Source organism: Oncorhynchus mykiss, chromosome 5, assembly GCF_013265735.2.
Source record: "Oncorhynchus mykiss isolate Arlee chromosome 5, USDA_OmykA_1.1, whole genome shotgun sequence".
Taxonomy (NCBI): domain Eukaryota; kingdom Metazoa; phylum Chordata; class Actinopteri; order Salmoniformes; family Salmonidae; genus Oncorhynchus; species Oncorhynchus mykiss.
The window spans coordinates 55,953,752-55,968,039 of NC_048569.1; the positions used below are offsets into that span (position 1 = coordinate 55,953,752).

A 14,288-nucleotide genomic window follows, 5' to 3' on the forward strand; every position below is an offset into this window, starting at 1 on the left:
AAAATGATTTAAAACATTTTTTCAATAAGGCTGTAATGTAACAACGTGGACAAAGGGAAGGGGGCTGAATACATTCCAAATGCACTGTATGTAATTAATCTGTAAAAGACAACTTGGGCTCAGTATTATCCCTGATAAAATAAAAGTGAAATACCCGGTATACATGATATGTAGTGTTTTCTTGATCATAACTATGACAGATCATGAGCTTTAATCCCAGCCCTCAGCCACTCTCAGCCCATCCCACCTATTTCCGTAGACCACCCTCTCTTGATTTACATTTTCCTCTGTACTACTTTAGCATTACACTTTGCATCAAGTTACTCTTATCATCAAAAGCTAAATTATAATAGCATCAAATAATAATTTTGTAAATTCAGGTACCATTTTACTGAGTATTTACCTAGGACTAGGCAACCCATTTATTCCACAGAGCTAACCTTGTCTACCCTATCATTCTAAGCAATAAGTAACCTTTGACCTTTTGTCTGTCTGCCCCTCAGTGGAGTCAGTGTGTCCTCCCGCAGGGCAGGGCAGTCCTCCAGTCCAGGAGGAGGACAGTGTTCAGTTCAGTAAGCTGTCCTACCTGGGCTGTACGTGGGTGAAGGCCCCTCGCAGTGAGCCCGAGGCCCTGAGAGCCATGACCACGCTGCGGGCAGAGAGTGCCATCCCAATTCCCATCACCCTCCATGTGCCCAATGTACCCGAGGGCTGCGTCAGGTCAGTCATATAGAGACTCTACTATGTGAAGTGTGTGTGTGTGGTCACTGTGGGTAGAGCGTAGCAACTCTGTCATGTTTTGCCCTCTGCTCATCACATGCACCAATATACTGCACCACTGCAGTGTATATATGAATTTCTCCTGAAATAACAGACCTAAACGAAAGCCTTCAAGAACGTATGCTTGCAACTAGGCATGGGTGGTATCCAGATTTTCATATAGTTATACCGTCCTTTTTTCATCCTGGGATTTATGGTATTACCGACATAGCACACAAGGGGCGCTAAAAATGCGAGGAAAGACTATTAGGCCCCTTATTACAAGAATGCTAATAAGATTTGCGCAAAGTAATAGTGAAACGTTAATGAGTGAAAACAAACACAACTAATTGCAAAGACAGGCAAATCCCAACATAGCTAGTAGCTACCAAATGTAATTTTTGGTGAGTGTGGACATTTACAAGCAAAAGTGAATGAGAGAAATTGTGCAAATGAAGTTGTGATGCATGCTATTCTGAAAGAAGAGCTTGTATACCTGGAACGGATGGGAGAAGAACAGAAGAGGAGAAAAAACACTAGTAGGAAGCACAGTTGAAAAAAAGGCAACTGTACAGAACTCTTCCAGAGCTTTTTGACTGCTAGCAGAAAGCCATTATAAGATATCTGAGGGCAAACATTTAGCAGTGAATTGCAAACAGGTGTAACTTTATCACCTCATGTGCGCTGCACAACGGAGACTCACCGACAGATATTGAACACTCCTGCTTTCTCCCGTTGTGCTATTTACAAACAAACGTGACTGGCTCCACTGTTCTGAGGAACAGTAAGCTTCATAATGGAAAATACTTTTTTAAAACCTTTTTATTTAACTAGGCAAGTCAGTTAAGAACAAATTCTTACGTACAATGACGGCCTTCCCCGGCCAAATCCGGTCGACGCTGGGCCAATTGTGCGCCGCCCTATGGGACTCCCAATCATGCAGCCTTGATTCGAACCAGGGACTGCAGTGATATGCAATGCCTTATACCGCTGCGCCACTCGGGAGCCCCAACTGGAGATCGGAAGTCAGCTTGCAGGCCCTGGGCCACCACAGACGTTGCCAGAAAGAGGAAATTAAATAATGAACCGTGTGGTTATGAAATCTCTTTCTTATTGCTTTTGCCAGATGAGAAGCTCACGTCATTTGTGGGAAATAACATGACTGATTACATCAGAGGAAATTAGTACAAAAATAAAATAAAATACACCAACGTCAATGTGTATGAGTCTTAGGGGGCCAAGGCTTAACTAAACAACTTCTAACTCCTACTGTACACACTTATGGAGAGCTCAGAGATTTTGATTGTTCTAAAAACTTTGTCGGGACTATCCCAGATAAAGAAAAGCAGTAGCACTCAGATCTTTGCCAAAATGTCAACCAATTGTATGTCCCTGTTAATGTCACTATATTAAGCACAATCCTTTTTCTAAGATCTATAGTTACGATTGTTTTTGCAAGGAACATTTCAATAGGATTTGCCAGGCTTAATGACTTGAAGTTGTCTCCCATGCCTCAGGATCGTGGACCAGGCATCGGGCACGGAGATCGCTTCTTTCCCCATCTACAAGGTGCTGTTCTGCTCCCGGGGTCGCGAGGGCTCCATCGAGAGCGACTGCTTCTCCTTCACTGAGAGCTACCGTAGCTCTGAGGATTTTCAGATCCACGTCTTCTCCTGCCATATCAAGGAAGCTGTGAGTCACTATTCTATTTATTGTCTGGATAATCATTATTGGTACAGGGAGCAATATACAGTAATGGTGTAAACACACTTGATTTGGAGGTAGTCAAGATGGCGACTGAGGTAGTCAGGTTAAGGTGATCCGTTTGGCATTCCCTCTCTTTACTAAAATATGCCTCTTAATAAGGAAAGAACTCGACTCTCTAAAGTTAAGAAATAACTGAAACATTATGTATGCAACTGCATGTTATGGCAAATACTAGATTGAGAAATAAAGACAAACAAACACTGCGATAAACACAGTGAAACAAGGCGACCATGGACCAAGTAGCTGACGAGGCGACCATGGACCACGTAGCTGATGTCGTCTGAAGTGAGTTTGGAGACACTAACAGAAATTCAGTGGCAATGAGAAACTAATGCAGATGAAGAAAATATCCAACGATATGTCATAAATCTATAATGTTGATGCAAACTTATTTGAAAACATTTATAATAATCAAATGAGTCTCCCAAGATACAAATAACTATTAGAAGGGTACAGGACTACAATACAGTTTTAAGTATGTCAGTGGACCGTGAAGGCAATCATACTACCAACTATCACTGTCTGGCGCTCAGAAGTAACGAATACTATGTACACGTTGGAATTTACTAATATTTGGAGGCTTAAAAACCCGGATTGATTATTTTCTGGGATCCGTTTCTATTGTGCCAAAAGTGAAGAAAAAAAGGGGCCAACTTAGGGGATCTGAAAAACTATGATCAGTCAATGGGAAATATTATTATACTCTTTTTGGGCAATATTAGTAGAAGTGTTAAAAATAGGGAGGTTCAGGACCCTCGTAAAACAGGGTGGATTGCACCAACATGGATTAACTCTTAAACTGGGTTAAATCAAGGTTTATCTATTAATTTTGTTGCACCAAATTTTAAACCTAGTTTTAAATGAATCCTAGTTCAATTAAATCCTTTCTCTAATCTAAGTTTAGTTTTCACTTTAAACCTAGATATATTTAAGGCCTGTTGCTCAAAGATTATTAATATTTTTATTTTTTTAATATAGGGTGGGTTGCACTACCATGGTTTTAAATTAAACTAGGATTAGCACCAGTCTAGGTTTTGTAAAGCTAGGTTAATAATTAATCAGAGATTTGTTGCACCACATAATCATAAATTGACTTATCCAGATTTAAAATGAACGGTTTTAAACTACGATTAGTGACATGTTACACCCTTCGTGAGTTGAAAACAAAGTAGCTAGCCTACTTAACAATTAAAGCCACGAAGTTGCTCTTCCTTGATAAAATAATAACAAAGTAACGTTAGAACTACTGCAACTCCATCATGAAAGGTTCTCATGGGTTGGCTGATTTGAAATAAAATCCATTATTTGCCAGTACTAGACAGAAAACTAATTAGTTAGCTACTGTAGCTAGCTAGTTTATAAACCAAGCTAGCTAGCTAGCGTACATTATTATTATTGTCATTGCTTAACTTTAATTAGCCCTTTTTTGTTTGTCTGCTTGCCACCTGAACATGGCACTTCAAAGAAGTACACATTTCTCCACTTATGAAAAAAAAATATTGTCGGAGTGAAAAGACAACCTTCTATTCTAACAGACTATAAAGCACAATTCTATATTCTCTTTTTCCCTCCTCTCCCCCTCTTCCTACAGGTGAGCCGGATCCTGTACAGTTTCTCCACAGCGTTCCGCCGCTCCTCCAAGCCAGCCCCTGACGTGAGGGACTCGGCCCTGCCCCTCTCCCCCGACAGTGACCTCTTCAGCTTCACAGTCTCACTGGAGGTGCGGGAGGACGACAGCAAGGGAAACTATAGGTCAGCATGAAGCCACTAAATGCGCTTACACACACACACACACACACACACAGACGTATGCATGCTATGGGGTGAAAGCACTCACTCACTCACTTTAACAGACCTTTAAGCCAACAACATACTTTATGTGTCTGTCCGTCTTCATCTTCCCCCATTCTCCTCTCCTCAGCCCAGTTCCCAAGGACCGGGACAAGTTCTACTTCAAGCTGCGGCAGGGAGTGCAGAAGAAGGTGGTGGTCATGGTCCAGCAGATGAGCAACCAAGAGCTGGGCATTGAGAGGTGAGGGGCTACTGCCTATTTGACCCTTCTGTAAGGCCTTCTGAGCTGCATACACTAGACAGCACCACTGTCCTATACTGTAGCATGCTGTTCTTGATATGCACAAGAACACACAACCCCTCTGGGTCATATTGGTAAGTACAAGAGGGAGACCGTGGTAAAGCTTGACTTAAGGAAATATTATGCAATAGACCCCCACATTTTTTTTTGTGTGATTTTTAGTTTGAATGTCTTTTTCATGCTGAGTCATTGGAAATGAAACAATGAAGATAAGATCAGCTAACACACAGTCATTCGAGAATTGCACAGTGAAGAACCGGAAGAGCGAGTGTCCTCATTTCACTCTATGCTAGTCTAGGATAAAGTCATTGTGATGTGAGTATGTTTACAGGTTTAGACTGTGTAGCAGTTAAGCTTCCTTGCTCGAACAGTAACAGCTTCCTTTGTGTCAGTCTGTTTTGTGTCTTCTGAAAGGCATTTAATTACTTAGTTACAGTTCATTTGGAAAGTATTCAGACCCGTTGGCTTTTTCCACATTTAGTTACATTACAGCCTTATTCTGAAATGGATTAAATGGCTTTTTTCCCCCTCCTCAATCTACACACAATACCCAAAAATGATAAAGCAAAAACTGTTTTGTAGACATTTTTGCTAATGTATTACAAATAATAAAAAAAATCACATTCAGATCTCTCTTTATTTAGCAGAGGTTATTATCCAGAGTGACTTACAGGAGTGAGTGCATGCATTTGTGTACATTTTCGTACTGGTCCCCCGTGGGAAACTAACCCACAACCATGGCACTGCGTGCTCTACCAACTGAGCCACATGGGACCAGGCAGACGCCTTACATCCTATTTTTTTAGTTTCAACCGTCTTTTTTTTAATGTTCATATCTCCTTTAAGCAGTGACGGTGTGTCATGCTGCCTACTCGTTTTGCTCAAGTGGCTTACCTAAACAAAAATTGTGTGTGTGTGTGTTGTCATGTCAGTTGCTAAACTAACAGTGGAATGCTTACTAATGGGCCCTTCCCAGTAATGCAGAAAAATGTAACTATTATAACACAAGGAATCAATTAACAATGATAATTGATAACTTGGCTTTATGCACAAGTCCATGTGCAGGGGTACGAGGTAGAGGTAGATATGTACACTGAACAAAAATACAAAGGCTATATGTAAATGTTTCATTAGCTGAAATAAAATATCCCAGAAATGTTCCATATGCACAAAAAGCTTTTCTCTCAAATATTGTGCACAAATTTGTTTACATCCCTTTTAGTGAGCATTTCTTTGCCAGGATAATCCATCCACCTGACAGGTGTGGCATATCAAGAGGCTGATTAAACAGCATGATCAATACACAGGTGCACCTTGTGCTAGGGACAATTAAAAGGCCACTCTAAAATGTGCTGTTTTGTCACACAACACAATGCCACAGATGTCTCAAGTTTTGAGGGAGCGTGCAGTTGGCATGCTGACTGCAGGAATGCCCACCAGAGCTGTTGCCAGAGAATTTGATGTTAATTTCACTACCATAAGCCGCTTCCAACGTCGTTTTAGAGATTTTGGCAGAATGTCTAACTGGCCTCACAACCGCAGACCACGTATGTCATCATGTGGGGGAGCGGTTTGCGGACGTCAACTTTGTGAACAGAGTGCCCCGTGGTGGTGGGATTATGGTATGGGCAGACATAAACTATGGACAACGAACACATTAGCATTTTATCGACGGCAATTTGAACGCACAAAAATACCGTAACTAGATTTTGAGGCCCTTAAATTAAAAAAAGAAAAATAAGCATTTTTACTATCTGTGACCAACAGATGCATATCTGTATTCCTGGTCATGTGAAATCAATCAATTAGGGCCTAATGATTTGCTTTCAATTGACTGACTACCTCATATGAACTGTAAATCTTTGAAATGGTTGCATGTTGCGTTTTATTTCAGTATACATTTAGCATAAATAACGTGACTAGGCAAAATTTATAGACAAATAGCAGTAACAGCAGTGCATGTAATGAGACCAACGCAGATAGTTAGTTAATCAATAGCTACTGACTAACTATTTAGCAGTCTTATGGCTTGGGGTAGAAGCTGTTCGGTGTCCTGTTGGTTCCAGACTTTAGACTCTGTATGGTGCATCGGTAGGGTTTGCCATGTGGTAGCTGAGAGAACAGTCTGACTTGGGGGGCTGGAGTCTTTTTTACAATTTTTAGGGCCTTCCTCTGACACTGCCTGGTATAGAGGTCCTGGTTTGCAGTGATGTACTGGGCTGTACGCACTACCATGCAGATGCCTTACCAAGCGGTTGTGCTGCCAGTCAAGATGCTCTCGATGGTGTAGCTGTAGAACTTCTTGAGGACCCTTGACAAATCTTTTCAGCCTCCTGAGGAGGAAGAGGCGTTGTTGTGCCCCCTGCACATATGTGTGTATGGACCATGATAATTCCTTAGTGATGTGGACACTGAGTAACTTGAAGCTCTCGACCTGCTCCACTACGGCCCCGTCGATGTGGCTGGGGGCGTGCTCGGCCCTCCGTTTCCTGTAATCCACGATCAGCTCCTTTGTCTTGCTGACGTTGAGGGACAGGTTCTTGTCCTGGCACCACACTGCCAGGTCACTGACGACCTCCCTTGTAGACTGTCTCATCATCTTCGTGAAACGTTATGGTGTTGGAGTCGTGCACGGCCATGCAGTCGTGGGTGAACATGGACTACAGGAGGGGACTAGGCATGCTCCCATGAGGGGCACCCGTGTTGAGGGTCAGCGTGGCAGATGGCATTGCCTACCCTCACCACCTGGGGGCGACCCGTCAGGAAGTCCTGGATCCAGTTGCAGAGGGAGGTGTTCAATCCCAGGGTCCTGAGCTTAGTGATGGGCTTGGAGGTTACTATGGTGCTGAATGCTGAGCTGTAGTCTATGAACAGCATTCTCACATAGGCTTTCCATTTGTCCAAGTGGGAAAGGGATGTGTGGAGTGCAGTAGAGATTGCATCGTCTGTGGTTTCCGTCATGCGAATTGGAGTGGGCCCAGGGTGTCTGGGATGATGGTGTTGATGTGAGTCGTCACCAGCGTTTCAAAGCATTTCATAGCTATATAAGTGCTACAGGCGATAGTCCTTTAGACAGGTTACCATGACATTCTCGGGCACTATGGTGGTCTGCTTGAAACATGTAGGTGTTAGACTTGGTCAGGGAGAGATTGGAAATGTCAGTGAAGACACTTGCCAGCTGGTCAGCGCATGCTCTGAGTACTCGTCCTGTTAATCCGTCTGACCCTGAAGCCTTGTGAATTATTTTTTGGTTTGATTGAACCTTTATTTAATTAGGCAAGTCGGATAATAACACATTCTTATTTACAATGACGGCCTACACCGGCCAAACCCGGATGTCGCAAACCCGGACGAGTCTATGGGACTCGCAATCACGGCCGGTTGTGATGGTCTGGATTCGATCCAGGGTGTCTGTAGTGATGCTTCAAGCACTCGGGAGTCCAATAATAGTAGCTTGCACGAGTAAGTCATGCCTTCTTACATCAGTAATGTCATGTGTAGGAAAGTTCTAGGTGAACCTTATGAAGGAGGGGGGAAATCAAATCTCTTCAGATGAGTATCTTTGTTCTGTGGAAGCATAATAAATGGTTTATATTCTTATGAAGTAGTGATTCTCAGCGCAACCACATGATGGCGCACCTATCATAAGAAACAGGCACATAGTGGTCCCTGTATCCAAGTGATATTGATATTGGTACTGCTTTGCTGTAGTTCATTTTGGATTCTTTGAATTTATAAATAGACCCATGCATATTCACCCACACCAGCATTCGACTAGAGTCTTCAGAATTGGGTCACTGTAACAAACTATACCTGTAGCTTTGCTACTGCCACGCTGATGGAGAATGTTTTTTATTATTTGATTTTATTCAATTATGAGTCTCTCAGCAAATACCTTTTTGTCTTTTATAAGGAATCCAAATGATGAAAGGTGAGTTGCAGTGCCCCCTTGAGCCATTGGCCCTGACCTGTGTTCCTCTCCCTCAGGTGTTTTGGGATGTTGTTGAGCCCAGGGCAGAAGGTTCGGAACAGTGACATGCATCTTCTAGACATGGTGAGCAGCAATCACGGTGGTTTCCTTTATTCACATAACCAGGTTCCAGAACAGCACTCTCATGTCTATCACTATGAGACTAGTTATTTAGTCTTTCGTTGACTTTAGTGTACTCTTTATTGGACAGGTTAAACAGAGTTGAATTGAAAATCGATTCTTTGGCTTTTGGTTGGAATGGCTTTGCCGTTTGAGGCCTGTTGACCGTGATTGTATGTCATTGCCCTGTTTGTGCCTATGTGAAGGAGTCCATGGGGAAGAGCTCGGATGGAAAGTCGTATGTGATCACGGGCACATGGAACCCCAACATGGCTGCCTTCCAGGTGCTGAATGAAGACACACCTAAAGGTGAGAACCATCCCTCAACCCTGTCACCAGCCTATCTTACTTACGCATGCCATTGTCAACCAGCCTGACACACTAGCATACTTTAGCATGTCATTGCCAACCAGCTTAGCTGTCGCATTCATATAGCTGGCCAGACAGTTTTTCATGATTTTCTGACTCTCTTTCATCAATTCTAATGGACATCTGCCTAATAAAGGAGAAAACCACACAAATTGAAGCTCCTATACTATTATAGTGTTTATCTTACTATTTTCATCTGAGAAGATGGATGGCTGAGATGGCAAATTAAAGCCTAATTTCCGATATTGACAGGGGGAAGGCACTTATTTGCTTCTTTTGTTTTTTCCTGCTATAGACCCTGCAAACAATAATGAGTTGGTAGGATGTCCTGGGACATCACAAAATAGTCGCCTTAAGTCGTCACGATGTTGTAATGGTTCCCTGGAGGTTTTGTGTAGGTCCTGGGGACTTCCCCGAGGAGTTCCTTCGGATGTTGTCTAATGGTCCCCTGGAGGTTTTGTCTAGTTCCTGTCGCGTGATGTTCCCAAGGGAATGTTCTCTGGGGTCCTGTGTGTAGTTCCCTGCAAGTTCCCAGGACATCATTGAGGACCATGTCGGGACCTTTTTTAGAATGTTTTCAGGACCATCATGCCACGTCCTAAGGATTAGTAAAATGAACGTCCTGACATGGTCCTCAGTGATGTCCCGGGAATGTACATTGAACTAGACCAGGGTCCCCCCAGAGAACGTTCCCTTGGGAACAACACTCAACTTTCTTAGAATGTTCTCAGAGCATCAGTGGGATAACATCGCACCGAAACCCTTACGGTACCTAATGGGAATGTCACAATGTCCTCAGGACGTCCCCTGTTTGCTAGGGAAAGCCTATTAGATTAGCAACATTGTGGTTGTGCTCTAGAATTGGTTTAGAGCGCTAGCAGCGTTCAACCTCAGTGGTTAACAGGGTCAGAGACTGAGGAAAGTAGATGTGGAAGACTACTGGTGCTGAGCTTTTCATTTGTGCTAATTGTAGCTAATGGCCCTGTCCATGTGGTCCCAGACTCGACCTATATAGCTAGCACCTTTGTGGTAACATTTCTTACTTTCAACAGTCACAAAATAGGCACTGCCTCTAACATTTGATATCAGCTATTCCCTACGATGGCCTGCAAAATAAATTATATATGCCCCAAACCAAATTGGCTGTCTGAAAACATGGGTGGTTTGGACACCTTTTCATATATCAGGTCCCAGTGTAATGCACAGTAAGACGCTGCCAAGCGCTGCAAGTGCAAGACCTCGCCTCACTGAACTCATTATATCAAACAAATTAGCAGCGCTGCAGAGTTGCTGACTCGGAAGTCAGGAAAGTTTGACTTAAACCTATATGGCAGCTTGTCAAAGCAACCCAGCTCAGGGGAGTTAGGTAGTCTAAACTACAATGCCACGATTCCTCCACAAAGGAAACAAACCATTCACTAGTAGAAAAGGAAGTAGGTAGTTGTGATAACTGGCTTCCAGAACATGCATGTAAACATTGGATATTACTGTTTGTGTAGATAATAAACCAGAGCCAGAACATTTAGTAATTATCCGTATAGATTTTAACTATTAAGCTATATGCAATGGAAGACTTCCCACAAAACATGAACATTATTTGCTACTTATACAAAAACAGCCTTCTACCATAGACTCAAGACTCTGATTCTACAGTATTAAACCACACAGTTACTTCATGTCAAAGCTGGGAGAGACAAGACTTCTAAAAACAATGGCCCTAGCGGTCTCAACTAAACAAATCCTTCTTTGTTGTCAGCGATTTGGCACGCAGGGAAACTAGTCCTGTGGTATCGGAAGCTTGAAGGGATGCCGTTACCTAAAACATCTTTCTAAACCAACATGCTATGCTTGACTTTTATCATAATTGGAATCTATTTTTAGGCCACAAGGCAGTTTTGTAGACTTTTTTCCCTCCCCCCTGGTTAATTACAATAATAAAACCTTCTCACTGTGAAATGGGTTATTTTTCCCTCCGTTTCATAGCTCGGCGATTGCTATCTGTGTGTTTATTTTTCTCCCAATCCGTTTTTTTCAACCCCAAAAATTGGATGTTGCAAGATCTGTTAACCCCGGACGTAACTTTTTCACTTGGATGAGGCTGGTGGTACTAGAGGACAGCTTAGATTTATGCTGCACTACATTGCGATATATCACACACAGCTTGTCTCATGCTGTGACTTGGAATACGGTTTCCTTAGATTCGAAATAATTCGTAGATATTCAAAGATGCTGAGTTTCTTGGTTGTAGTTATATGATTCTAGTTTTAAATTGGTCCGCTGTCTCTTTCTCTGGGATGGGTGAGGTAAGAGAATAGGTGTGCTGCTGTCGCTAGTTTGACAGCTGGTGGTTGTGGTGGAATCCAAGCCCTCTGAGGAGTACACGTTTGGTCGACCTAATTAAAACAGCAGGCAATATATTTTCTCTGCGTTCTATAAACATACAATTAAATCAAGCTAATAGCCTACCATTTTACTTTGTCCACTTAATGTGTCAACCCGCAACGCCCACTTTAACCCAGACAGATTCAGTATACAATCTGGAACTGCTGTTGGCACTACAAACACCCCCTCCAGTGTGTGACCTTGTCCTCTCTGTGGTGGTCTCTCTCCAGATAAGCAGGTGTACATGACCGTCGCGGTGGACCTGGTGGTGACTGAGGTGGTGGAGCCGGTGCGCTTCCTGCTGGAAACCCTGGTGCGCGTCTACCCGGCCAATGAGCGCTTCTGGTACTTTAGCCGCAAGGCCTTTAGCGAGACCTTCTACCTCAAACTCAAACAGGTAAATAAATGGCCAGTTAATAATGAATAAATATCCCAACCTTTACCTCCATCACACACGTAATAAATATCCCAACCTATACCTCATCGCACATGTAATAAATATCCCAACCTATACCTCATCGCACAGGTAATAAATATCCCAACCTATACCTCATCGCACACGTAATAAATATCCCAACCTATACCTCATCGCACACGTAATAAATATCCCAACCTATACCTCATCGCACATGTAATAAATATCCCAACTTATACCTCATCACACACATAATACATTTCCCAACCTATACCTCATCGCACGTGTAATAAATATCCCAACCTATACCTCATCGCACATGCAATAAATATCCCAACCTATACCTCATCGCACACGTAATAAATATCCCAACTTTTACATCAATACACACGTAATAAATATCCCAACTTTTACATCATCGCACACGTAGTAAATATCCCAACTTTTACCTCATCAGAACAATACAAAAGAGGATTTTGGTTCTTTATAGGAGGTATGTTGTATATTCTGCTTACTAGCTCTCGAAAGGCCAGTTGGCCTACAAAAGGTGCCCAATCTGCTAGGGCATAAAGGCCATTAACCAACCTAGGCAAATTTGATTTGAAAACCGAAAAACCGTACCGATTTTGTTAAGGAAAACATAAATAATTAGCCTTCCCTGTCCAAGTGTAGGTGATTAACGTAAGCATATACAAGATGCAGTAGATGGTATAGAGCATTATATACATGAGATGAGTGTTGTAGGATATGTAAACATTATTAAAGTGGTGTTATTTTAAGGTGACTAGTGATACCTTTTTTAAGTCCATCTAATAAAGTGGCCAGAGATTTGAGTCTGTATGTTGACAGCAGCCTTGGGATGGCTGTTTAATAACAGTCTGATGGCCTTGAGATAGAAGCTGTTTTTCAGTCTCTCCGTGCCAGCTTTGATACACCTGTACTGACCTCGCCTTCTGGATGATAGCTGGGTGAACCGGCAGTGGCTCGGGTGGTTGTTGTCCTTGATGATCTTTTTGGCCTTCCTGTGACATCGGGTTTTGTAGGTGGCCTGGAGAGCAGGTAGTTTGCCCCCGGTGATGCGTTGTGCAGATGTGCTCCCTCTGCTGTTTCCTGAAGTCCACGATCATGTCATTTGTTTTGTTGACGTTGAGTGAGAGGTTATTTTCCTGACACCACACTGGCACTCACCTCCTCCCTGTAGGCCGTCTCGTCGTTGTTGGTAATCAAGCAAACTTGATGATTTGAGTTGGAAGCGTGCATGGCCACGCAGTCATGGGTCGACAGCGAGTACAGCGAGGGCTGCCAACGCACCCTTGTGGGGCCCCAGTGTTTATGATCAGTAGGGTGGAGATGTTGTTTCCTACCTTCACCACCTGGGGTGACCTGTCAGTAAGTCTGACAGGGCGGGGTCGAGACCCAGGGTCTCGAGCTTAGTGACGAGTTTGGAGTTTGGTACTATGGTGTTAAATGCTGAGCTGTAGTCAACTAACAGCATTTTATTTTTAATTTTGTTTATTTTGTTATTTTTTAATTTTTAATTTTGTTATTTTTTTTACCCCTTTTTCTCCCCAATTTCGTGGTATCCAATTGTTGTAGTAGATACTATCTTGTCTCATTGCTACAACTCCCGTACGGGCTCGGGAGAGACGAAGGCTGAATGTCATGCGTCCTCCGATACACAACCCAACCAGCCGTACTGCTTCTTAACCCAGCGCGCATCCAACCCGGAAGCCAGCCGCACCAATGTGTCGGAGGCTACACTGTGCACCTGGCAACCTTGGCTAGCGCGCACTGCGCCCGTCCCGCCACAGGAGTCGCTGGTGCGCGATGAGACAAGGAGATCCCTACCGACCAATCCCTCCCTAACCCGGACGACGCTAGGCCAATTGTGCGTCGCCCCACGGACCTCCCGTTCGCGGCCGGTTAAGACAGAGCCTGGGCGCGAACCCAGGGACTCTGATGGCACAGCTGGCGCTGCAGTACAGCGCCCTTAACCACTGCGCCACCCGGGAGGCCAATTAACAGCATTTTTACATAGGTATTCCTTTTGTCCAGATGGTATAGGGCAGTGTGATGGCGATTGCATCGTCAGTGGTAAGCAAATTGGAGTGGGTCTAGTGTATCGGGTAGGACGGAGGTGATATGATCCTTAACCAGCCTCTCAAAGCACTTCATGATGACAGAAGTGAGTGCTACGGGGCGATAGTCGTTTAGTTACTTTAGCTTTCTTGGGAACAGGAACAATGGTGGCCATCTTGAAGCATGTGGGGACAACAGACTGTGATAGGGATTGATTGAATATGTCTGTAAACACACCAGCCAGCTGGTCTGCGCATGCTCTGAGGACGGGGCTAGGAATGCCGTCTCGGCCGACATGAGGTGCATGAAAATGTAGCCAAACCTTTAATGAGACT

General features: G+C 43.5%; 1 protein-coding gene across 3 annotated transcripts in view; it reads left to right on the forward strand.

Annotated features, from left to right (window-relative positions):
- LOC110524085 (rab GTPase-activating protein 1-like) overlaps positions 1-14,288 on the forward strand; it is a 172,305-nt gene that overhangs the window by 20,775 nt on the left and 137,242 nt on the right. For all 3 annotated transcript variants that reach the window (XM_036977902.1, XM_036977903.1, XM_036977904.1), the window contains exons 4-10: positions 504-720; positions 2,277-2,451; positions 4,118-4,278; positions 4,448-4,558; positions 8,606-8,672; positions 8,915-9,017; positions 11,690-11,856. In XM_036977902.1, the coding sequence (XP_036833797.1) occupies positions 504-720; positions 2,277-2,451; positions 4,118-4,278; positions 4,448-4,558; positions 8,606-8,672; positions 8,915-9,017; positions 11,690-11,856 (1,001 nt within the window). The remainder of the gene's footprint in view (positions 1-503; positions 721-2,276; positions 2,452-4,117; positions 4,279-4,447; positions 4,559-8,605; positions 8,673-8,914; positions 9,018-11,689; positions 11,857-14,288) is intronic.